The sequence below is a fragment of the Catharus ustulatus genome, chromosome 7, assembly GCF_009819885.2.
Source record: "Catharus ustulatus isolate bCatUst1 chromosome 7, bCatUst1.pri.v2, whole genome shotgun sequence".
Lineage (NCBI taxonomy): Eukaryota > Metazoa > Chordata > Aves > Passeriformes > Turdidae > Catharus > Catharus ustulatus.
This window is the reverse complement of record NC_046227.1, coordinates 28,564,927-28,589,673: the sequence shown is the minus strand read 5'-3', so window position 1 is coordinate 28,589,673 and position 24,747 is coordinate 28,564,927. Positions and strand designations below refer to the sequence as shown.

The 24,747-nt window shown below is 39.7% G+C and overlaps 1 protein-coding gene across 3 annotated transcripts in view; it reads left to right on the top strand.

Moving 5' to 3' along the window:
• The first annotated feature begins 84 nt into the window (after positions 1–84).
• The window catches only part of MYLK (myosin light chain kinase), a 199,129-nt gene continuing 174,466 nt past the window's right edge, over positions 85–24,747 (top strand). Inside the window, exon 1 of one of the 3 annotated variants that reach the window (XM_033064001.2) lies at positions 85–322. In XM_033064001.2, coding sequence (XP_032919892.1) covers positions 160–322 — 163 coding nt within the window. In that variant the 5' untranslated portion in view covers positions 85–159. Of the gene's footprint in view, positions 323–12,460; positions 12,525–22,626; positions 22,833–24,747 lie in introns of those variants that run through there. The other 2 variants (XM_033064003.1, XM_033064002.1) reach the window with 2 other exon arrangements.

Below are 24,747 nucleotides of genomic sequence, written 5' to 3'. Positions count from 1 at the left end.
CGTGGGCGGGCACGGGTGGGGGGTACCGCGGCATCCTCCGCAGGGGGAGGTGAAGTAGGCGGAGAAGGAGGAGGAGAAGAAGAAGAGGGAAACCTGCTTCTCCGGAGGGACGAGGTAGCGGCGTTGCAGCGAGCCACCAGCGGCGCGGGCTGCGGGCACATGCCGGGCTTGGAGCACCGGAGCCGCGGGATTCCTGCGGGTGTCTCAGCCCAGCTCCCGTCCCTTCCCCGGCGACAGCGTCCGCTGGGCTCCGGCAGGGAGGAGGGCTCACCTACGGCTCCCCTCACGGAGTGCATTCATCCCGGAGCAAGCAAACCTGGTAGTAAGTACTTGTCATCTTTTATGTATGATTTTCTACAGTTTTATTGTTCTCTGCTGGCAGGTAGCAAAGGATTTCTAAGATGAAGCATTTATAGGCTCGGCTGTACGGATAATCTCTCTGGCTCTCTCTTGGCCTCCTGAGCCTTTCAAATATAGAGGTGCATATGTGGAGGCACATGTGGCAACATTCCTTCGCTGCACATCTACATCTTTAACGCTTCAGACAAAATGTATGCGCTGGGATTTATTTTTTTTTAACTTCTGCTGTTCTCAAAGTAATTTGTATCATGTTGCACAACATGCTTAGAGTCTCAGAGAAGGATAAATCCTGGTGACACCACTTAAACATCCTGCATGAGAATGGGGGAAGGAGATGAATGTTTAAAATCATTAACTTGGCAGAGGTGGGGAAATCATTTCTCTGCAGGCTGCCTTCACGCTATGAAGCAATATGCTTTTGGGGATTCTTTGCCTTTTAATCCTCTTTCCTGTATGTGCACATCTGGACTCTGGCCTGGCACTGCTCCCTGCACTCTGGCTGGAAGGGAGTGGCATGGCAGACTAGCAGGGGCTGGAGACCAGAGATGAAAAGACAGAGGATCCTTCCCTTCTCTTACACTTTAAAGATACTTTTTTGCTCTAGTCTTGTCTTCTGCAGAGTAAATCCACAGAAATCCTTCTCCTAGAGTCAGGAAGTGTAATCAAAAGTGTTTTGAAGGCTTCATTATTCTCCCTACAAAGGGAATGGCTGAGAGGATAAGTGCAAATACCTGATTCCACACCCTTCTTCTAAGGGGTTTCCAAGCATTTGTGGGGGAAGGTGGAGTTACATGACATGCAGAAGGTGTGTTCCCACTAAAACTACACAAAATTTATGCTACCTCTTTGTGGAGTGCTGGGAATGACATTTCTGTCAGTGGAACTGTAAGAGAAATAGTAATTTCTCTCTCATTTTAAATCCCTAAGAGAACTACTATCTTTCTCCCCCTTCTTCCTGAACACATCTTTATTATATTTTATTCTGCTAATTACTTGTATTATTATTTGCAGAATATGATATGTGTCTTCCTGTGCAACTGTGTATTTGCTGAGATGTTCCTGGAACTAGGTTCCAGGAGTTCTGTTTTTAAACCAAAATTGTATTTACTAATAACTGAGTAGTTAATTTTCATCTGGCACATATCCAGTATTTTCTGTTTCCTCAAGTGATACTATTCTTCTGTAGCTAGTCAGCTGCGCTCTGCAGTTTGTAAAAAAGTGCTCATGATAAAATGTTTTCATAGTACACTAATGTTACACCCGTTCTTAGCCTTTTGCAAATGAATGCTACAGGACAAGTGTTTTAACTCCAAAAGTAACTGGATTGACTTTGTTGGTTGTAGTAGGAGAATGTTTGCTACCAGAACACCAGCCACTAGAATGATAGGCAGGATGTCCTGTGCTGGTGTGTGAATTATAAATGGCATTTAACCTTTTTAGATGGACATGAGCATAAAGAAAATGCCTGGTTTAATAAACATTGAAGCTAGAATTTTGTGTATATGTGGGAGGCTCACACCAGTTAATATCAATGACCCCATTTTTATTGGTCTTGTAGGGAAGTCTTAAAAGGTCTGCTGCAAAGAAAGTTGTAAATCAGATACTCTTCTGTTGCAAGCATGTGTCCATAGCTTTAGTTGCCCTGCTGCATGGTGCAGAGGAGAATGAAGAAAATAATTCAGTGAAGTTCTGTTGGTTTGCTTGTATAACGCTGAAAGGGAATTTATAAAGTCTGAAATAAGCTGGGATTACGTATTGCCATTGGCTTAGGTTAAATGTAAGAGACGCATAATTTTTCACCAGTTTTTGGTCTGTTTTGTATTCTCTATTCTCCCTGGCTCCTCCTTTAGGTTCATTAGGACTTCCTCTGGGCGATGATCCGATTTTTACAGTCAATCAAAATCCATACCAATATCCTTACGCAGGCCAAATACACTGTACTTAGAAACACTATAAACCAAAAGTTACAAATTACTTTCAGAGCCTTCCTAAAACAAAATGCAGATGTAAATAGAGTTCAGAACTGCTCCAAATGCTGTGCCTTAAAGTTGTGGAGGTCTAAATCCAGAAAATGTGCTCAGAAGCTTTATTTGAGAGCCATTTGAGGAGATGGCTGAAGTTTCTGGTTGGACTCTGGAGGATGGGTAGCCACAGCCTGTGGTTGTTGGACTCTTCTAGGTAGTTTGAATTCAGGTCTGAGCATGGGCTGGAAGCAATCCTGGTTTTGCAGACAGACTCATCTCCTTTCATTCATAAACTTGTCAAGTACATAATAAAACATGCTGTGGTTGGTTACTTTCGCTGTGTTTAAAGCTGTACTCAATAGCCTTTCCAAACTTTGTTCCACAGGTAAGAGTTAGGAGTAATGAAGGTAATTTTTTCTTCCCTTGGCTGATTAACACACTCTTCTGTCTTTGATGCTAAATTACTCTTTTTATTTATTTATTTTTTTAATAACCTCTCGTGGGAGGTTAGTTGATCCTTTCTCTCGTGGCTCCAGAAACACTTTGCTGCACCTGTTGCCATAGACTTTTTAAACTTTTTCTGTGGCATCCACTGCACCAAACAGGATCTCAGCAAGCTTTGTACAACTGCCTTCATCCCACTGATGGGAATGCTTCCATGATGTACATTAGGGTTACATATGCTGTCTGGATTTCAGCACTGGATACAGAGAAGATATGATTAGTCCATAGTGCTGAAAAGGATTCATTACTGAAGCCAGATGATTCCAGGTAGGAAGGACTCTGGAGTTTTTTTAAATTTTGCACAGCTTTAAATGTCACCTGTGTTGACAGGGTTTTACTGAAATCCGTGGCTTTTCCAGTATGGGTTTTGCTGAAATCTCTGTCTTTTCTGAGCAATTGTACAGGGTCTATCGAGTGTGCTACAGCAAGGTCTGTCTCTAATAATGTTTTCATTAAGCCTCTCTACAGACAGAAGAGTAAACTAATTGCCAGACTAACATGTCATTTGGCTCTATGAACAAGCTACTGAACAGAAACTTATGAATGGAAACTTAAAAGGCTCATTAGCAACCTGCTACATGAAAGAAATGCCAAAGTGAAATGAAAATACATTTACATTCCTGTTGTTTTGTTGCTATTAAAGCTGATATAGAATTCCAATTCAGTTTTCATCGAATCTTAACTAATTTCATAAACATTTTTTTTTGCCTCTGAAGTTTCAGCAGCTGCTCAGTCTATAAAAGCTAGGAATAACTGGTTCTGCTTTAGTAGGAATGAAAGGAGAATTGAGTTCTATAGAAATGAGGAGATTAGAACTCCATGAGGCATATACCCATTTAATGCTGCTGGAAACCAAACCTGCTTGAATAATCTTAACTCTCACTTCTGGCGAGCAGAAATTCTAGGGGGAAAAAGAAAAATTCCCTTAGTGACTTATTAACAAAGGCTTTTCAGGTTGGCTGGGATTTATCATGTGAGCCTAATCTACCTTTTGTTCATCCAGTTGGCAGGCTTTAAGATTTAAAAGGGTCTGCAGAAACTCCTCCCCCAAACTCCTTATTTAATTAAAGAGGCTTGGTGCATTATTTACTTTTAAGTCTTCCATTTATGTGGGAACAATGAGTTGGGGTTTACATATTGTAAAATATTTGTGAATGCTGCATTATAAGCAGGAAAAAGAAACAAACTTTGATTACACCTTCAAATTCACGCTGACCTATATGGGTTCAGTGAGAATGACAGAATATGAGGCCAGTCATACATAAATACTAAAGTATAAATTACAGGTGTGTAACTCTACAACAAATTTCTCTGCCTCTGTAGGTGATTTAAAGGGCCTGGAGGAGAGTTGGTTTCATTTGCTTCTCTGAGAGTCATTGGATATGCAGATCAGGCTTTGCACATACCAGTAATTTTTAGATTTTTCTTTGGTAGTTCATCAAAGACAGACTGGTAACTGTAGTTCTCTCACTAGTTTCCCCAGTTCCTTCTCCTCCCCCACTCCATTCATCCCTGTAGCTGTGAGCATCAAGTTGCAGATAAAACGACTTCTGAGAGAGCAATGGGATGCAGCTCTTGCCAAAGGCAATTAAGTGCTTAGGATTACAGTGGGCTTTACAAAGTGTGTTCTTGCTGAATCCCTTTCCTCTTCTGTTTGCTGGCACTAAGCAGTTTCTTGGCACTTACCTTTGTTATAACAAGTCTGAGCATTGCTAAACTTCACTACAGCATGTCTAGCAAGCTGCAGTGTCTTCTGTTTTGAGGATAGTCTTTCTGGTGATTCTTTACTGTGAGTCAGCTTGACCTCATCACCTTTGCTGTAATTGGATTAAATTCACTCACTTGCCAAAAACACGACCAGCTGACAGCATATTAAATCTTCAGACTGAAGTGCTGTTTTCTATGCATAGGTTCCATGGTACCAAAGACATTTTTAGGGCTTGTGATGCAGCCAGTGTGTCACAGGATACAGAATTGTCACAGAGGGATGTATTCAGTTATTTTCCTCACCGCAAAAGGGTTCAAACAGGCCATACATTGTGTATGAAAGTAGAAGATCTAACCATGGGAGAAGAAATTATTTATTCTATTTGCCAATCCTGTGCATCACTTGTTGCTGCTTCTTGTGAAATATGATTCATTATTGAGAGTCTACATATATCCTGACTGATGAAAGTGAGTGATGGTGTGTACTGTTTTACACACTCACTACAGTTTATTTGTAATTATTGCACAGTAGATTAAAATTATTATTCTGAGTTGCTGTTTTACTGTTTTTTTTCTGTTATTCTTCAGTAGTCCTGTGATCTGAGATATTTGCAGAGTGGCAAGATGATATCTGAACAAAAGAAAATGTCCCCAAAAAGGATGCTGGAACTGTGTAGCAAAGGATAATCTGATCACCAAGCCTGTTGTTTCACCCAGAGACCTTTCATATACTATTTAAACCAGTGTAATCCAGCTCTCAGTGGGAACCACTGCTAAGCAGCAAAAATCACTATTCTGATTGTTAACCTCAGCAAAATATTAAAGGATGAGTGAGTAATGAGGAGACCAAGGACTGAGCTGCAAATACTCTTACAAAGAGGATTTGGGAGACCCAGTGGTACCCAGTATGGTACAGGACCTCTGAGATATTCCAAATAACGACAGGATCCCAGTTTTAGCTTTTCTTATCTGCCTGGAAGTACTGCAGATTTCCTGTTCGCTGCAGAGGCCTGTAAGAGCTGTGTTTTGCAGGCAGCATGGGGCAGAGGAACTAGAGCTTCCAGCTCTGTGTTCCGAGCAGGGCATTGTTGTACTTGATTTCAAGGTGATTTTGCTTTCTCTAAATTCTATAAACTGATGAAAACTTCCGGTGCAAAACAATAGGCAAAAAAGGTGAGACAGGGGTGTGAGATTTTCCATATCTTCTAAATGACAGTCACAATTTAATTTACTATGTGAATGTGCAGTGCAAATAGTAACCAGGATGTCTGCTTTAATAACCCAATATAAAATGCATGTCTTTGCCTAGTATTTTTGGCAGTGTTGATTATTAAGAAGTTGCTTGTCTCCTAATGGAAGAAATATATAATTCTATTAATTCTTTAAAATGATGTAAGCAGTTTTTTCAATACTGAAGTAAAGGATTTTTTCATTCACCTGTTTTGTGTCATGTAACTGGAATCGGTGTCATTAAGAAACAATAAAAAAAAAACCCCTCAGAACCAAAATACTAACCATCTCACTTGGACAAGGATTAAGTCTGACTGGATGAAAAGAATGAAGTATGAGAGCATGTAAAGTATGTAAGAAGCACTCACAAAGTCCAGGTCAGACATACACTGTATGTTCTTACACTCTTGATTGTATCAAAAGTTAAATATCAAAAGCAATAAGCAAACTGTGCTGAAAATACACAGGAAAGACAAATGTATCAAGAAAGGCCTGCTTTACTTAGGTAAATTTATCTCAGCTCTTTTAGGATCATAAGCTTTTCTTTCCTTTTGTGAAATTAAGTCGGTACTTTGTGTCTGAAAGTGTTACTGATTCATTATTAGTTCAAGTCTAGTTTTGGAGGTGAGAAACCTCTTCTGTTCTGCGCAGGGTGAGTTTACAGCAGAGCTGTTGGGGGTTGTACTGGAGAGCCCAGCCTGCACAGGCTGCTGCTGTTGTTTCAGAGCTGACATTGTGGTCCTGCTGGCCCTGGGGGTGGATCCTGCTCTGAGCCTGAGAGAACATCGCAGAGGGAGCCCTGGCTTGGAAACAACAGCTGGTGTCTCACCCCCAGCATCACTGCAGTGCAGTTCCTCTGACCTCAACAGAGTTGCAGCATTCATGGTTTTCAGTGACGTGGGAGCAAAACTGGGCCTATATTCTTTTAACTGGTCTATTTAGCAGCTCTTTTCCATATGCAGTCTCCATGCCAGTGACAGGAGCTTCCTGGAACTGACAGCAGACACAAAAGACCCTCTTCTCTAAACCACTGGACCTTAAGAATTTTGAAAGGATGTTACAACAAGCCTCATAATACACCATTGTCAGGCTCTCTCTGAAGAGGCCTGCAGTGCTATCATACCTCTAAGCTTTCCAGAGGGGGTGTGATGACCCCACATGGAAGAAAATAGAAGAGTAATGGTTTGGGTGGCTATGAGGAATTTTATGGTACTACTTCCCCTGGCTGTAACTTGAAACCAGCTGGAGGCATTTAATGCTAACTGAACTCTATATAAAGAGGCAGGCAAATATCTGAGCATGTATCCCGCAGGTTTTTTAAGGAGAGATCTTGACTTGCAAGTCCGTACGTTCTGGCTGCCTCTTTCTCACAGACAGGGGAGTGGTGAAAGAAGGTTTGTTTTATTTTCTCCTACATTTCCCTTTCTTCTTCCTACTCATTTTCCTGTTCCTTTGCAGCACAGCAGTTTTTCATGTTGCTGTGAAAGTGTGCTTGAGGGTAGAGTGAGCACATTTGAATGGAAGAGGCGGTGGGTTTGGGAAGCCTTGAGCTCCAGCATTCCCAAGGGAGGGGCAGGATTTGCATTCCCTGCTGCCTCAGCGCTGCTCAGGGATGTGCCTAAAGGTGTGTCTGTGGGATGGCAGCGGTATCCATGAGGGATTCCCCTCACGGTGAGGAGGCCAGAGCGTGGCTGTGCAGGCCTGGCCTCCTGCCGTACCGGCTTCCCGCCATTTTACCTCAGCTGCGGCCTGTGGGACCCAGGCCTCATTGCAGCCAATGGGGAATTCTGCTCAAGTTATATGGTAAAGTCAGCCTAGAAGTGAGCACTGGAGTACTTATTGATCAAATAACCCCATCTTGTGTAGAGTAAAAGTCAGTTTCCTTTCCAGTGTGTCCCCTTAAAATGCTTCTAAACTCAGTCAGCAGAGGCATTGTTCCTTCAATTTACCTGAAATTGTGCCTTTACAAAGTTCACCTCAGCTGTCTAATAAAGTATTGAGCTCCCACTCAATCCATTTAGTTCTTCCTGGTACAGAACTCAGTTATATTTCTTTCCAAGCTATAGCTGTGGATGTTGATGTCATCCTGGTTAGCCTGAGCAGAAGTGGGGGCTCCCTCCCTGACTGGCCAGAATGTGAGGTTACACAAGTTAAGGATTTGCAGACGTCTCACCAGCAAGGACAGTCAGACAAGGGCAGATGTTCTCCAGGTAACATAGTGTGGACCTTGTGCCATGCTCCACATGTGCTATTGACCTTAAACTTAATGTAGGGTCCTCTAACTGCAAATGCTTTACCACTTTTTACTTTTTTCTTTGTCTCAGAGGGTGAAAGTAAACAGAAAAGTGTAAACACATTTTAGTACATTAATTTTATATTATATTGCACTTTGCTGGACAGCTGAGGTAACCTCCTTTGAGATTGCTCATCAGCTCATGAGCACTGCAGGATCCTGTGGGTTTGTTGTGTGTATATACACCTATAATACACGTATATTGTATTATTAATGTATGGCCATTGATACTGGAGTGGAGACTGTAGTAACAAGCCTACTTCCCACTAAATTGAAGAGAAGGAGAAAAATGAATGATGTTTCATGTCTGTTCATGCCTGTCATGATTTCTGTGGTGAGCTTTCCAGTGCTAGTTCCTTTCTAGCTGGTTTTCTTACAAATGTAAGGTTTTGACACAGACTGTGTCAAGGGCAGGAATAAGAGAACTTTGTCAAACTTTGTTAGTTTTTTTATCTCTGTAGCATGGAAATTTTTTCCCCAAGGGCCAAACAAATTTTTTTTTTATAAAACTGTATGAGTAACAAGATAATGAAATAAATTGAACATCAAAACAAAGAATTTATTGAAGACAAACTTGCTGTAATTGCATTTCTTGTGAGGTTTTTTTCTTTTGCCCAAGCTTATATTTCACTTACAAGGCAGGAAACACAGCCTTGCTGATTGCATTTTTAGAGCTATAAATAACTTACTGTCTTCAAAGATGGTGTTAATTTAAGAAAGGCTTCTAAAATGAACTTGGATGAATTAAAATTTAAATCAGGTGTGTAAATTACTTACTGTACTACATGTACAGATGTTAAAGGTGTTTTGCAGGGAAAGGTGTTACAAGAGAAGGTTTGGCACCTGTAACTGCTCTAAATTGTTTCATTTCATTTTCTTTGCTAGTTGTATCTGTCCCTGTTCTATTCTCACCCCTGTCATCAGGGGTAATGAATATGTTTGCTTTCTATCACCTTTCTCCTTTGTTGAAGTCATTGCTCATCCTCAGGAAGTGCTGTGATGTGTGGGAACACTGAGTTGACCTAAAAAATGAATAACTTTAGAACTGCCTGCGTTCCAGTTAGCCCAATATTGTGTCTGACAAGTTAGCAGCTCCAGTTGTTTCTTGAGATCCATTTCTCTCCACACATCTCCAGTTTCCACAGCTCTTCTTTTAAGGATATTAGAGGATATGTACCTGTTTAGTCCTTTAAGTGTCTATTTATGGACCTGTTGACTAGAGTTTGTTTAATCCCTTTTTGAACCCATGAACATCCTTTGCCTTCAGAGTCTTGCGTGACAGCAAGTTCCAGAAGCTTGTAACCTGCTGGATAAACATGTCCTTTCTATTTAAATTAGTTGGCTGCAGGGAGTACTGCCTTGTTCCAGTTTTGTAGGGTTAGGCAAACAACTGTTCTGCATTCAGTAGCTTGTGGGTTTTTTGTTATACCTGGTCATACCCACTGCTTACACCTTCTTTCTGAACTGAGGACTCCCAGCCTTTTTAGTACCTTTGTTTCCATCTGGTTGCCCTTTCTGACACCTTGGTAATGTCCTCCTTGGTATGTGGAGAGCAGATCACAGTACTAAAGGTGTGGGAGTGCTCAGGCTGTGAGGAGTGGCAGAAATGTCCTGCCTTCCTCTTTTTCTGAGGATTCTGATGATGTTGCTGGCTTTTTTTGACTGCTATTGAACACTGAGCCAAGGGCTTCAGAGAACTGTCAAGGATGGCTCTGGCTTCCAAGTACGAATATTTAGAATTGATATTGCCTCTACCTGCTGACAATTTCCTCAATCATTTAATTTTGTTATTGATAAACATGCTAAGACCAATCCCAGCACTGATCCCAGGAATTGCATTGCTGATTCCTCTCCATCTTAAAAAGCCTGTGAAGCACTACTGTCTCTAATGTGCACTCTCCTACTTACATGAATTCAGATTTGCCAGACTGTGGTTTCCAGGTTCCCTACACAGCCCTTCCTGCAGGCAGGACCTGTGATTCTGAAGCACAGAGACTCTCTGTAGCTCTGGCTTACATACCTTGGCTAGTGGTCCTTAAATTCATATTTGAGTTTCTTCAGAACTTTCCTGAAAATTGTTTTGTCTCAGTGCTTTATTAACATCTAGCTTCCTTGTTTGGTCTGGTATTTTCTGATTTTACTTCAGATTGGCCTGGTTCCTCTACCAGATTTGCAACAGAGAGTGCATTGGGTGTGGAAATCTTCCCAAAGATTTCATCAGTAAAGGCCCATGTAAAGAATTCACTGAGATTCTCTGCTACAACTGTATCATCCCCATCTGCACTTTTTGCACCTTTGTCATCCACAGCTGGACTGCTTTTCCTAGCTGGTTTCCTGTCCTTGATGTATTTCAAGACCTGTTTACCAGCACGGTGATCTTTGTTTGCAGGCAATTTTTGGATTGTCTTTTAGCCCTTTTAATTTCCTGCTTATATTTTACTTGCCATGTTTTATGGGCTCCCCTGTCTTTACTTAAGCAATCCATTTTCTAAGAGGTGACCTATGCTCTGCAGTACTCTCCTAACTCTCCCTGAGGCTTCCTGTTTTTTGAACTGCTCCCTTTCAGTGCCTTTTTAATTTTTTTTTTTTTTTGGACACCCTTACATTATTCCCTTTCTTAAAATTAAATAACTGTACATAGGTTTTGTTTGGTGACCCTTACATCAGAACTGTTCTTTGTGTTACTTATTACTTTACAAGTAACCTTTATAACTTTCTCTGGTTTGGATGGTCCCTGTCCTTAAAAGGTTTTTTTTTCACTAGAGAACTGTAAATGGATCAAGAAAAAAGATATTATATCATCTGTGTCTTTTTCACAGGGGCTAGTACTGAGTGTTTATAAACATCCTCATGTGGTGTTGGTGTACAGCAGCTATTAGCATTGTAATACTTTGTGGAAGCCATCTATCAAAACTATCAAGCTTTGTGTGAAACTGTTCTGCTGCTAATGGAGCTGGATATGTTATTACCTTTTGCATGCCCATGGTATGTGCAGTGGTGATGAAAACTTTGCACTCCTGCAATCCTGGACTAAATTATATATAAAATTCAAAACCTATGCACTTGAAACATCCAACAGGAAGATAGCCTTGCTTTTCCAGTTTTGTAGACATGAAAAAAAACCTGGAGGAGAACACTCTGTGGTTATGTGAGAAGTCTCTGTGGACATGTTTACAAGAGCTCAAGTGTGTTTATATTCATTCCTGTGCAATTACTGGAGGATTGTCCTGGTTCCATAAAGCATGTGTATGCATTTGAAGGAGCAGTACAGGTGTTTACTCTCTACAGAAGCACTTTGAACGGCTGCTTGTACAGATGCAATCCAGCATTGAAACAAAATATGCAAACAAGTTACTGTTGATTAATAGTGCTTGGCTAGTTGAAGGCAATATTAATCAACAATACCTAGGTAGGTGAATAAATGTAGGTACTGTCTTCTCTTTGTCCTGAACAGAGGATTAAAGTGTTTGTGGTTTTGTTTGATTTTTTTTTTAACCACTGAGGGACAGCCAGTCCCCTGCTAATAGCAGAATGCTTCACATTCTGTAAATGGAAACACCTACGTTTGTAGAGTTCATCTGTTTGAGCCTTTACTTAACCTGTGGGTGCTGGACCAATTTTGCTTCAAAACTAGCTATGTGTCTGTCCTTTGTTGTTGAAACTCTTGGATTCAAGCCTTCTACATTTCTTCCTGGACCAGAAAGCTGTTGGAAATGTATATGCTGTCTCTGGTTGATGACTTTACTGATGAGTTGCAGGAGTTCTCCATCCTATGATGAGCTAAATAATGGAGCAGAGTTCTATACTTCTATAGTTACTGCAAAAGAAATGAAAGTGAAATTGTCCAGAGCAATTTCTTCATCAAAGCTGACTGAAATAACATCTGTGGTGAAAACCTGTGCCTCATCACTTCATCACACATGCAAGGGAAATGATGTTAAGTGAAACAATTTCTTGTCACGGAGAGGAACTGATCTTCATGATACAGAAGACTTCTTACAGTCCTGCACCTGACTAATCCGTTCTCTTGAGTGATTTCTTATCAAGTGAAATTTATGTTGCTGTCAGGATCTTTTGTGGTCCTTGACTTCTGTGGAGGGGTTTAGCTGTGTTATTGTTTTCACTGCCAGGCTTCAGAAAGATTTTCATTGGTTTCTAGAGACCATCTTCTACTTTGCAGTTGGATTAGTAGGTTTATGTAGCTGCTGCAGCCAGACTTCACTTGTCTGATACTTAGGTGCCAGTAAATTCCTCAGGATAATAATTCATTGCATTCAATTAATTTTTTAACTGTACAATACATTCCTTAATTTGGATTATTTGAAGGATCTCTGCTAGAATGTTTCACGAGTGGTGTGGTCAAATACATAGTCATTAATACTTTCATCACTAGGTTTCAAAACGCTTTGCAAAGAAGTATCAGAGAGAAAGGATTTTGAAAGGACTTCTCTAAGGCCTGAAAAAAGGTAAGAAAGGTGAATCTTCTGTTTTAATGTCTGAATGAAAAGTTATCTTAATCTATAATCAGTTTAGGTGGTCACTGATTAAAACTTGAGGGAACATACTTGCATTACCTTTAATGCACACTTAGCCTAGAGTTACCTGGAAAAAAAACCAAAAAAACAATCAAGAAAGTTACTTGAAAAGCAAATGTACCCATGAGAGTGTTTAGGTATTATCAAATATTTAAACTCTTAGATTTAAGCTGCATGCTTCACATGTAGAATTTCTGGAGCTCACTGGAGAATTTTTTGGGCTTGAATTTTTTAGCCTAATTCACTGTGAGTCTCCAACATGCATTTTTTTCCCCCATACTTGAAATTTAATATTAGTTCTATTGGTTCAACTGGATTAATTGGCTCAAAAATATGTATTTAGTTAAGTGGAAAGCCAAAATAGCAGTTTCTTCTAAAATGAGAGATTCAACTTCTGAAACTGTCATTACATTTACTCTGATGTCTTATTATCCATACCTGTTCTACTGACTCTGCTGATCAAGAACACTTTTAGGTGCTTATAAAGTAGACATGAAGCTACTACAAGCTACTTCTGGGAGTTTTTAGCCTGAAAAAAGTAAAGAAATAAAGATAAAAATAAACCTTTAAACTTATTACATTGATTCCCTGTACCTTGCCCCTTCCAGATGGTAGTTATTCACTCTCTTTCTTCTTCAAATGAGATTGTTTGAATGTGGCCTATCAGAAAACTGCCCTGCAAAGTTTTCTTGCAGGAGGAACAGAAATACTTCTGGAAACAGAACAGAACAAACAAACAAACAAGCTTACTAGATAAATGAAAAGTTTTGAACTGTCTCACAAATTGAATTGAATCTCAACTTGTGAAAACAAAACCTGAGTTTAGATCCAGTACCAGAATTTCATGCTGTTATTTTGAGCAGCTCTGGTTAACTTAAACTCAGAACAAGGACTGACTGCTGCCTTTTGTATGCTGGAGTTACACAGTACAGCAGTTAACTGGGAGTTTGCTATGCCATCCTGCTGTGCAAACATTGAGAAAATCCTTGTCACTGCCCCTAAATAGTTTTGTCCAAGAAGATTAACAGCTACTTACTTCTAGTGCAGTGATATATCTACATCTATACATGTAGATAGATAGATATGGATGTAATTTTTCGAATGGGGAGCTGTACTGAGCTGATAAAACTGAATATTTGTGATATGTTTGTTTCTTTAATCTCAGGGGATTTACTGTGCTTCTGCTTTTACTCTGCTGCTTTTCAAAAATGTGTGTCATTTCATTCATCTTATATCATATTCAGTAACTGGTGGTGTTAAAACAGATCTCTCCAAAAGTCATATGGAGTTTTTCCTCATTTGAGAAAGATAGGAGACCAGAATCTCTGGTAATATCAGGTTTTTTTGTATTGCTATTTTTTCCTCCTAATTTGTTACCTTTCCCCATGTTTTAGAAGAAAAGCATTCTCAAACTTAGATTTCTGTAGCTTCAGTTTCCAGCCCCTGGGTTTTGGTATGTCTCTGAGATAACTTTAGCATCTGGCACTGCTGGGTGTCCTCTGAAGGTACTGCTCTGTGTGATAAGAAAGCTTGTAATCCTCTTAAACAGAACTTTGTATGGATTTTGGCTATAATATGCATATATGTATATATGCATATTTTTAAAATCTATATTTCCCAGTCTCCAAATCATTGTCATGCCCCATTTAATTCTCTCCAGACTTTTTCAGTGTCCTTTTAAGGACAGGAGTGAGGTGGAAGACATTTTCCATTATGTGTTTGTGCGTCAAACTGAGAGGCCTTGCTCGAGCTTCTAAATTCTCCAAAATGGTAAATTTAAACCAAACACTGGGGAACAAAATGCTAATGCTGTATGTTTTTTAAACAAAAAAAGGAGGGGAAGATCTCACTAGGCCCTCGGGATCCATCTGCACTGTGCCTTATTACCACAGCTTTATCCTTTCCAGTTCCTAAAGATGCTGTCAGTATTGAACTCTAATGACCTGATTAATGCATTGGAGGGGTGCCTATAGATTGTGGTATTGATATTATTTCCAGATGGTTTCCTGGCAGGCAGATTGGCAACAAGATGTCATCTTTGTGGTGATGAGGAGGAAGAGTGTGGAATTTTACTGTTTGTTTCAATGGAGCTTGTCTCAGCAAATAAATACCAGTCATTGGGTCAGTTGGTCTGAAAAACAGTAGCCTTGTGGTAAGCTGAATTCTGTAGATTTATTGGAGTCTATAGGGTAATACAGGAAAAGGATATGATATCTATATTGCTTGCAGAGACTTAAGAGCCCTGTAATACCTGCTCCTCCTTCAGTCAGCAGGGAGCTGTCTTTTGAAGCTGCATGTATCCTGTGCATGTGAAATCTCTGGGATAATCCCAGACGTGTTTCTTGGGGCAAATACTGGATTTCACAGGATTTAATTCAGAGAATTGAGTTCAAGCAATGAAGCAGACAGCAGCTGTTAAAAATTCCTGAAACACCACTGCTTAGAATTTTCTTCCTATATTTTGTGCTTCAACCAGGCAACATTGATCAGGCTCAATATTGATGAGGAAGGGTTAAACTGAATTACTGACAATATCCACTGGGTCAAACTGACTGATCTGCCCCTTTGTGACAGCAGTGTAGTGTCCTACCCACTTTTCTGACCCACAAAGAAATTGCTTCTTTTTAGTCACAGTGTTTTGTTTGCATGATGGCCACATGTCCAGCTGGTTCCATTTAACCCATGAGACTGAAATGGTTTGTGAAGTAGCTTCTCATTTTTATTGCTAAAGCAAAGATTAACCTCTAATCTCCTTTTCCTTACACGGGGATTTCTTCTATATATCAATATATAAAGTGCAGACTTGTTGGGCAGAAGAATTAGCTGGGAGACTTGGAGTGTCACAGTGGATCTGCCTTTGGATCTGTGTCCTCCCAGTCCTAGAAAAATGTTTCAGTTCCCTGAAGGGAAAAGAACCAGATGTGATAAACTTTTGCTTACTTTTGGTGGGATTTTCAAGCTGTGCTGCTTCACCATCTCTAACTCATTTTAAAACCTCTTCAAATGTCTGGAAGAGCTGCTGTCTGTGCAAAAAGTATTGTTCATTTGTTTTGTGCATCACAACTTACATTGAAATTTCCCTGAACCTTTTTCTTCCACCTTCATTGCATTCCTGTTTCGCACTGTTTCCGCATAAATGCCTGATACTGCCTATGGACGTGCCAGGGCACAATTTTCTCCTTTCCTACCTGTTGATCTCTTTTAATGTCAGAAGAGATAAGGTGGAATGAGGAGATGTGTTTTGATGACTTTGAGACCCCACATACCCGCAGTGGTTTGTGTAGAAAGTGCTTTAATGGAGGTGGATGCTGTAGCTCTGAACTGTTATTGCACACGCTTTGACATCCAGCTTAGGGAGAGCATTGTGCTGTTGAACTTCCAGGGTTAGAAGAGAGGAAGATAATAAACTGGTATAGGAATAAAAGTTTTGGCCAGAGTTTCAGGCCTTAATAACAGCTTTTGTTGGGAGGAAGCTCTGAAATTGCAATGATTCTGAGCCAGGTTGTGCTATAAATCTGAGATGTTGGAGACAACTTGCTCATAATGTTCTCTGGGATTTTTTTAGAGACAATGTGGTTCCTATTGCAATAACGCCTCCTCATTCTAAGAGGACTGGCAGCTGATTCTACTACTGCTGACATCAACAATGCTGCAAACCCTGTTTTTTTTCTCTTAATCAGCAAATGTTTTTTTCTCCTAGACCGTGAAGTATTGCCTTTTTTTTACACATGAGCTTCTGCACCCTACCTCTAGGCTGGTGGGGTGCAGTGTAGCAAGGAGAGGCTCATGGTTTTGGCTAAGTTCCATTTCTCTAATTCATTTAAATTCAGTTTGTGATCTGTCCTCCATCAGCTTCACTCCTGAGTTCTACTTTGCTTCTTTTTACAGCCAGATCAGCAAAAATGCCATAGGAGCTTGAAATTATGGATACAAGACACAACATGAGAAAGCCAAGTCCATAGCTCTAAACCAGCTAAATCCCTAATGCATGATTTGTGTCCTGTGTATCTGACCAAATGTGTCCATGCCATAACTAATGGCAACTGCTTGGTAATCAGTTTCTAGTGGAAGGATCACTAAAGCTTTCTGTGGGAAAGCTTTTGAGGAAAACCAGTGTTCCAAATTCATTTCACCACTTAAATTGTCATTTGAAGACCCACAGCCGCCTGAAAAATACAGAAGGAATCCAATTCTTGCTCTAGTTTGGATTAAAAAATTGAATTAATGTGGACAGAAAATACATATCAGTGTAATTGGATAGTTTCTTCCATAGGAGAATAAACTGGATTCATTGCTATAGATGTGTGAGAGAGGCAGGAAATGTCTTGGCTTTGTCCATCTAAACCAAGGAAATCTGAAATAGAGATTTATGTTCCCAGTGTAATTCTTAAAGTTGTGGGCAGGGAGAGAGAAAAGGAAGTGTATTCAGTGGTATGAGGCTAAAGGCAAATTGCCCAGATCTGCCCTCAGAAATGCAAGCAGAACTTTCAGTAGCTTCAGAGTGAACTGCTCAAAATAATGAGAGGATAATGTGGTGCACAGAACTATCCAACTCCAGCACTGTCCTTGCATGAATGAGGTCGGGGTGGGCCTGTCCAACCTTATTTACAATGGCTGTGCCTTACAACCTCTCTCATAGTCTGATAATTAGGTGAAATTTGCTTAGTGGGATGCTGTTCTCTGACATATTGGAAGAGTTCTGGTTTCCCACCTGATTATGTTCACTGTCCATTTTGCACCTCTGACTGTTATGCCTCTGGTTATCCCATCCTCCCAGTACTCAGAATTATTTTAGTATTTTTCTGTTTGGTTTTGGTGGTTTGATATCAGTTAACAGCAGCTAGCAAGAGTGGGGCTCAAACTCAAAAGAGGGATGTTTATCATGAGAAACAAAATTTGCCTGGGGTTATGTACACATGGAAGTTAACCCAATTAGGTTGCAAAGATGCAGCTTTTGGTGGGGAACTGTTGCTCTCCAGAAGCACCACTCACCTCTCACTGTGCTTCTTTGCTGCCTGTTCAAGAGGAGGTGGGAGCACTGACAGTGTTATGCCCACTTTATATCTCAAATTTTAAGCAGTGTGTTTAGTCCTCTCCTTGGATGTACCTCAAACTCGTTCCTCAGTAAACCAAAATTAGCTGTACCAAATATTACTTAAAGTTCATTGCTGTGATGTGTCATGTTTTGCACCTCTCAAAAGCTGTTAGGTGGTATATTATGAAAAGAGTAAAGAAAATAAATACATGTCTGCAATATCAACACAGGAAAAAAACTATTGTTTTCTATGAGTTTCCTAAAAGTTATTTCCATTGGAAATATTAACTGAGTTCCAGTAAGTATTGCCTGTGAATTGTGCTGTCCTGCTTCCATCAGACAGCTTGCTACATTAAGGCCTAGAAATAATGTAGTTAAAATTATAAAGGGGATGTTTGAGGCATGTTCTCTTTCTTCCACTTTCACCTTTTAGTGAAGTGTCATCACACAGGCAGGTGCTTTGTCCCAGTCGAAGTCATAAGGAGGCTTTGAAGCTCATTTCCATAGTAAGTGGCAATTGTCTCTATGTTTACAGCAGTCCCCTTGGGAACTGTGAAAGCCACAGCATGTCTTAGGCTACTGTGTTGCTGTATTTCTGCTGCCTCAGCCAGCCCAGAATACCTAATAAAAGGTATTAAAAGAATAAAATAAAATAAAATTGTTTTATAACTCCCATTCACATCTGCACCGAAGTTTCATCTAAACTGATGACTCCATCTCTCCTCACATTAGAAAGTATCAGAAAATCCCCTAAAAATGTCTTTTGGAGCGTCACTTCTAACTACAGTTATTTACATTATTAAAAACTCAAAAGGTAAATAGTGCTTGTCTCCTGTCTACTTAGGTGGAGGACTGTAACATGAATTTCAATTACTACTGCAGGGGCACTTGCAGGATTAACATTTGCTTAGTTTGCAGAAGAGTTGCTCTGGTTCTTGCCTGTGTACCAGATTTGGATGCAGTGAGGTCAAACCCAGATTTGCCTTCTTTCATTTGCATAATGTAACATTGATGCTTCCCAGCTCCCCTCCTGTTCTCTGTTCCCCAAAAGTATTCTAATATTTGGAATTTGTAAACACAGGATTTTGGATTCCATATGCATCTGGAATTGATAAACTGTTGGTATTACAGAGATGTAACCCTTTATACCTCTAACCTAGGAATGCTCTAGAGAGAACTTACAGGCACATCTGAGGTAGATGCAGGCAGATTCTGAACAGCTAAAGCCAAAATGAAAAAATTGCTGTTGAATGAGTGGAATTTTCATTGAAAACTATGTACCCTGGGGGGCAGGAGGGGGGAATAAAACCTATAGAATCTGTTTGGCAATAAATGTAGCCATAATATTTTTGAGTCAGGAACTGAAGAGGTGTGAGTCAAATAAAGCCTGTCAGATGGCATTAGTGGGAGAGAGAACCTTTTGGAAGAGACATGGTAGTGAAGGCAAAAAAACCTCACCAAGCAAAAACCTCACCCCGAACAGAATCTTGGATTAGTTGAGGTTCAGTGAATGGCTTTGTTGAAAACATAAGAAAAGAATTTAAATAGAGAAGGTCTGATAAGGTGCAGGGCATCAGAGATCTGTTTCCATAGTGACAATGTTCAAACAGAGGCCTAGAGGGACATGAATACCATTGCAGATGAACTCTATAGAAGACATCCATCTGCCAATGGGGATACTCCTGGTGGTTGTCTGAGGTTTTTCCCTATTAGTTGGATTTGGGGAAAAGGTGGTGAGGGGAAAACAAGGCTTAGATAAATTATTGACTTGACAGACTAGTAATTCCTTCCATCTCCTGATTGCTGCATTTCACACACTCTCTCTACATATTTTTACTTTTGTAAATTTTCTGTAATTTTTGTTAAAAATTGAATTCGTGTGTTTAGAGAAAACAAATAGACATCTCCACCCCCTACTTGCCTGCTGAAGAAAACACCACTTTACACCAGTGTGGGATTAAAGCATACATGTTCCTTTATGTCTTTGTTTATTCTCCTTTGCTAAATAGGTGCACTAATCTAAGTGAACTCCTTGTGAGGGTAACACAGTACATTTTATGTTTTGTGTTGCCCTCTGTTCTGATCATCTTGTAGCCACTGAGAAATTCACCACACAGCACATCACCTTGTTTTCTTAATTGACTTTTTTCCCTTTGAAAAGGAAGGTCAAGCTCTGGTTAGAAAAGAGCTGTTTCAGGTAGCAAATATTGTGGTGTTTGAGTTCCTCCTTCCATTTTTCTTCTCAAAATTGCTATTCTGTGGATTATTCTTAGTTAAGTATACTCTGCAAATAAGCACAAATGCCTTAAGCTATAGCTGTATCGAACATGTTTTAAGTTGTAAAGCATGTCTCTGTCTAAACTGCAATACATTTTCTTGAAAAACCCCACCACCTTTGACTAAAACTGCAGCAGTTCTTGGGCTTCAATTTTTTTAGTATGGACTGAATAAAAAACCCAGTAAGAGAGATTTATATAGAAAAATGGTAGAAAAAACTTTTTGTGCATCTTCAGCAGCCTGACTCAATTGCATAGAAGACTGAGGCAGTATGGAAGTGCTGATTTTTATGAGAATGGCCAGGTCAAGACAACTCTCACTCAGACATGAGCAGTTTCATACTTTGGCTGGATCAGCTCATGCTCATCATTACCATGACTATTCTTCTCAAAGTGTTTGAGACCGTATGGAGTCATTGGAGTTTCATCGAGTCTGGATCTGGTCATTAACCTGTTTTCATCCAAGAAAACAAATAGATTGAATTGGGAATGTTGTGCACTCTTGACCTTAAGAGTTAGGGAGAATTGCCTAGGGAGGAGTTTTGGCTTTAGTGAGGTAAATGTATTAAATTTTTCCCCCAAAATCAGTTTGTTGACCCAAAATTTTACCTTTAAAGTAACTTGAATGCATATTGCAAAATATTAACTTTCTGTATGTTGATTCAATAGCTGCTTTATGAAGACATATCCCAAAGGTACTCAGAAGCAGAGGGAAGAAAAGCAAATAATAGTGAAAGTGCAGTGCCTTGGCCTGAACACACTAACTTTACACATACTATTCTAGTTAGAATGTGTGTTTGTTTTGGTTAAGGAAACAGGCTAGTACAAATGTCCTGTAATGGCATAGATTTGAGTGTATAACTTAGACTGTGATGATGACATGGAACTTGGAAAAGAAGTCATTAAAAATGTGTATTTTTGCAGGAACTAATTATGTTTTGTAATGAAATCCATTTCTTACATATTCCATGGGGTGTTTTTCCTCTCAATCATAGCCCCTTCTGAGTGCCAACAGAGCAGATAATAGTCATTAAATTCTTCCCCTTTTCCACTCATACATTAAAGGGGAAAAAAGTTGACATTGAAATTTCTTATTTTATTTCGTGGGAGGAATTGAGAGCTGGGAATCACAGCCACCAGGGTAAAAGCTATTTCTCTTCAAATAGCATGGAAGAAAAATGCAACTTTTAACTAAACTCTACTTTTAGTGGAAGATATTATTTTACTCTCTTATATTGTATTTAATTTAAAATCTTTAAATTAGCAGGAAACCGAAAATTTAACTCTTAAACTTCAAATTTAACTCTTAACTATCTAATAGTTTCACTATTTCCTTTTCAAAAACATTTCATTGCTGAATTTATCCTATTTGAGTGGTGGATTTACAAAGATTTCGTATTTAGTCATGCTACTGAGCTGTCACAAATCACAACCTACAATTATTTGAAGGGGAACTACAACTATGGAACAGCTTTTCTCAGTAGTGGCAGATGAAAAAATGAGTGACAGTCTCACAGGTTGCAGCTTGAATGGTTCCTGTTGAAGCTTATGAGCATAATGCAGCTGTGAAATTGGTTTCCCAGAAAGTTATGTTCTGTTGATGGTAGTTTTGCTTCAAGCAAGATTTTGAGTGAGGGTTGTGTAGAGATCCTTTCCAGCTAACATTTCTTGGGGTTCAGCCATTTTGTTACCTGTTCATTGGTTTTCCTTCTTTTACCATCATCCCTGAGTAAGGAACCTTTTACAGCATCTCACAAAAACGGTGCACTCTGTTCACCAGTTCATTGAATCACAGAATGGTTTGGGTTGGAAGGGACCTTAAAAATAATTTCATTCCAAACCCCCTGCCATGGTCAGGGACACCTTCTACAGGACCATGTTGCTCAAAACTCCATCTATCAGTTCATAAATGTGGACAGCTCATTTATTGAAAAGTTTCTGAAGCTGTCTCTACCATCCCAATTCTGCAACATTCTGGATCTCAGCAAGTAATGGTACATTTTGATCGTATTTTCATATGTGGGGAATTTTTTCTGATGTGACAGTCTTTCTGTTCATGGAAATGATATTGTCCTACCTCTCTTATTCTCCTCAACAAAGAATTTCAGGAATTTAACCTAGAATATATTATTAAGGCACCATGTAGAGAGGGGCCTTTGAAACGTTACATCTTGGAATAGAGGAAGATATTCAAACTCCATATTTGGGTCCTTTCAAATGTAATGTGATTTTATTTTCAGTCCTGATCCAGATCCCTCTGTGCTTGGGTGAATGCTAGAGTTATTAAAAAGGGAAGGGTAAGAATATGAGAGCAGAGGGTACAGGGACAGAAAGGAGGAGGTGAATGTTGTCATTGGTAACTGCTGATACAAAGTGTGGATCCAAGGTCCCTCAGGACTGAAGATCAGAAATCTGTTCATGTTGCTTTATAAGCATTAACAACAGACACAGCTCCTAGGCTAAGGAGTTTGCACTTAGAAACACAAAGGTCCCATCCTTTTAGAAGTAAAAAAGGAGGAACTCTGTCCTGGAAAGATGAAGTACCTTGACAAAGGTCACTGTAGTTACCCCTTTTCACAGAAACAGATAGTGGCACAACTCATGTATTCTGAGGCCAGGGCATTACTGCCAAGTCATGCTTTTCTTTCCCTAATGATTTCCAACAGTCTGGTCAACAAAACAGAGAGCTGGTTACCAGGGAGCCGGCAGAGCCCTTGCCTGTGCGATGGAGTGAGTGCCTGTGTGGATTTGCTGCAGAGGATAAAACCACAGCACTGCCCTCCAAGAGCCTCTAGGAGTAATTTTCTCTCACTTGCTGTCCAGGCAAGCAACATTCCACCTGTGGATTTGGTACCTTAGAAGTTTCCTGAGCCAGTTGCTGTTTTGGAACCTGCTGTTGCATGTGCAGAACCCGGAAGCTCTCAGTGGGTGAGCAAAAAGCAATATTTTCCAAGCACCCTTTGAAGTGTATTTGGTTTTTAGGAGTGAATTAAAACTGGTCTTTCTCTCTGAGTTAACACTGAAGAACTAGGGAATTAGAAACTTTCTTCTACTTCCAAAGGAATCTATATTAATTTTGCTAGTTCTGGTTATTAAAAACGAGAAAATTGTTGGAAGTCCTATTGCAAGAGAGAAAAATCATAAAAGGCAGTGAATGATCTTGCAAAGCAAGTGTCCCACTGTAAAACCTGGCAGCAGTGAGATTTTTTTTTCTTTTCTGTGGGAGCTGTATTTATGTTCTCCCCTCCTGTCTGTAGTCTCCCCTTCAAGTAATATGGAAAATGTTGGTGCCAAAAAAAAAACAAACTAGATGAAATATTGATAAATGTGGGAATTGCTTAGAACAGAGGCAAATTAGAATACAGCTGGTTTTCATCTTTTATGTTAACTTGGGAGGTGTCGTGTGTGTGTGAACCATTGAGGCTACTGGTTTATATCCATATATCACGCTCTTGGAGAAGGGGGAAAAACAAGAGTGCTAAGAGTGAGAATCAAGCACACAGCTTTTCTTGAGGCTTCTCTTCATTATAGATCAACTTATGAGAAATGGAGGGAAATTTTTTGGCAGCTTTTTGTCCCTCTCTATGCCAAATACCTCTGAGTGCTAGGGATGATATGAAACCAGTTCATGGTTTTAGTCCCAAACAACTTTCTGCTTGAAAAACTTTATGGAATCGAAATGAATGTTCACCTACATGTACAACATTGCTGAGATGTGGTGCTGAGAACTGTGTCTGGGTTAATTCTGGACTGATTATCAGAAAGTATTGTGGTAATAAATACAACTAAGGATTTCAGAACCTGCATGTTGATGAAGGATGTAATTTAAATTATTATGTAGAGCAAAGGGGTTTGGCATTACTGCGGATAGTTCTTTCAAACTGTCAGTTCCAGGGATGGCCAAATAACAAAGTTCATTATAAAGCAGGAACAATTTTTTCTGGTGTTTTCATAACTTGTATCTGCAGCTCTGACTATAACTCAGAAAGGCTTGGTAGAACTGAGGATTCAGAGATGTGCAGAAATCCCTTAGGTATGGAAAGCCATCCATAGGACCAGAGGGTAAATTAGGACTCTCAGTTTGAGAAAAAAATCTTGGTTGAGGCCAAGAGTGTCATAAAACTAGAAATTTTGGAAATTATAGAAATTATGTGGAGAGGGTAAATAAGGAGTAATCAGACACAACTTCATGTGAATAAAGGGAGAAGTCAGTAAAACTCAGGCAACAAGCTTAAAACAATTGTCTTTTTTTTTTTTTTAATTTCTTTTTCTTTTAATACTAGTCATGTGCAATTGATTGTGGAACTCACTACAATGAAATGTCAAGAAGGCCAAACTGGGTTCAGGAAGAGGTTAAATTAATAGAGGTTAAACTCAGGGACTATGAAACATGATGGTCTGACTTCTTAAGTCCATAAACTGCTGACTGCCAAAAGCCAGGAGGGTGTATTTGGGAAAGAATTGCTGTAAGCTTACTCTGGCTTTGTGTTCTTTCCCAAGGCAAGTGCTACTGATGGTCACTAGAGATATGATATGCATAAGAATGAGACATTGGGACATTTTTGTGGCTTGCTTTCCAACATCTCTGGCTGTCTGACTTCATTTACAGACATCATCGTTTGGTAATATTTTACTTAATGATCCAACTACATCCTATAATTTACTCTCTACTCCTTTCTTCATACATCAAGGCTCTCAGTAGTCCTGTCTGCCAGAATTTCATCCAGGAATTTCTCAGTTATCCATTCAGTGTGGCTCCATCAATTTCATCAGAATAATTTCTTTGTGAGATGCTGATCCCAATTCTGTTTTATCTTCTGTAACATTGATACATTCACTTGAG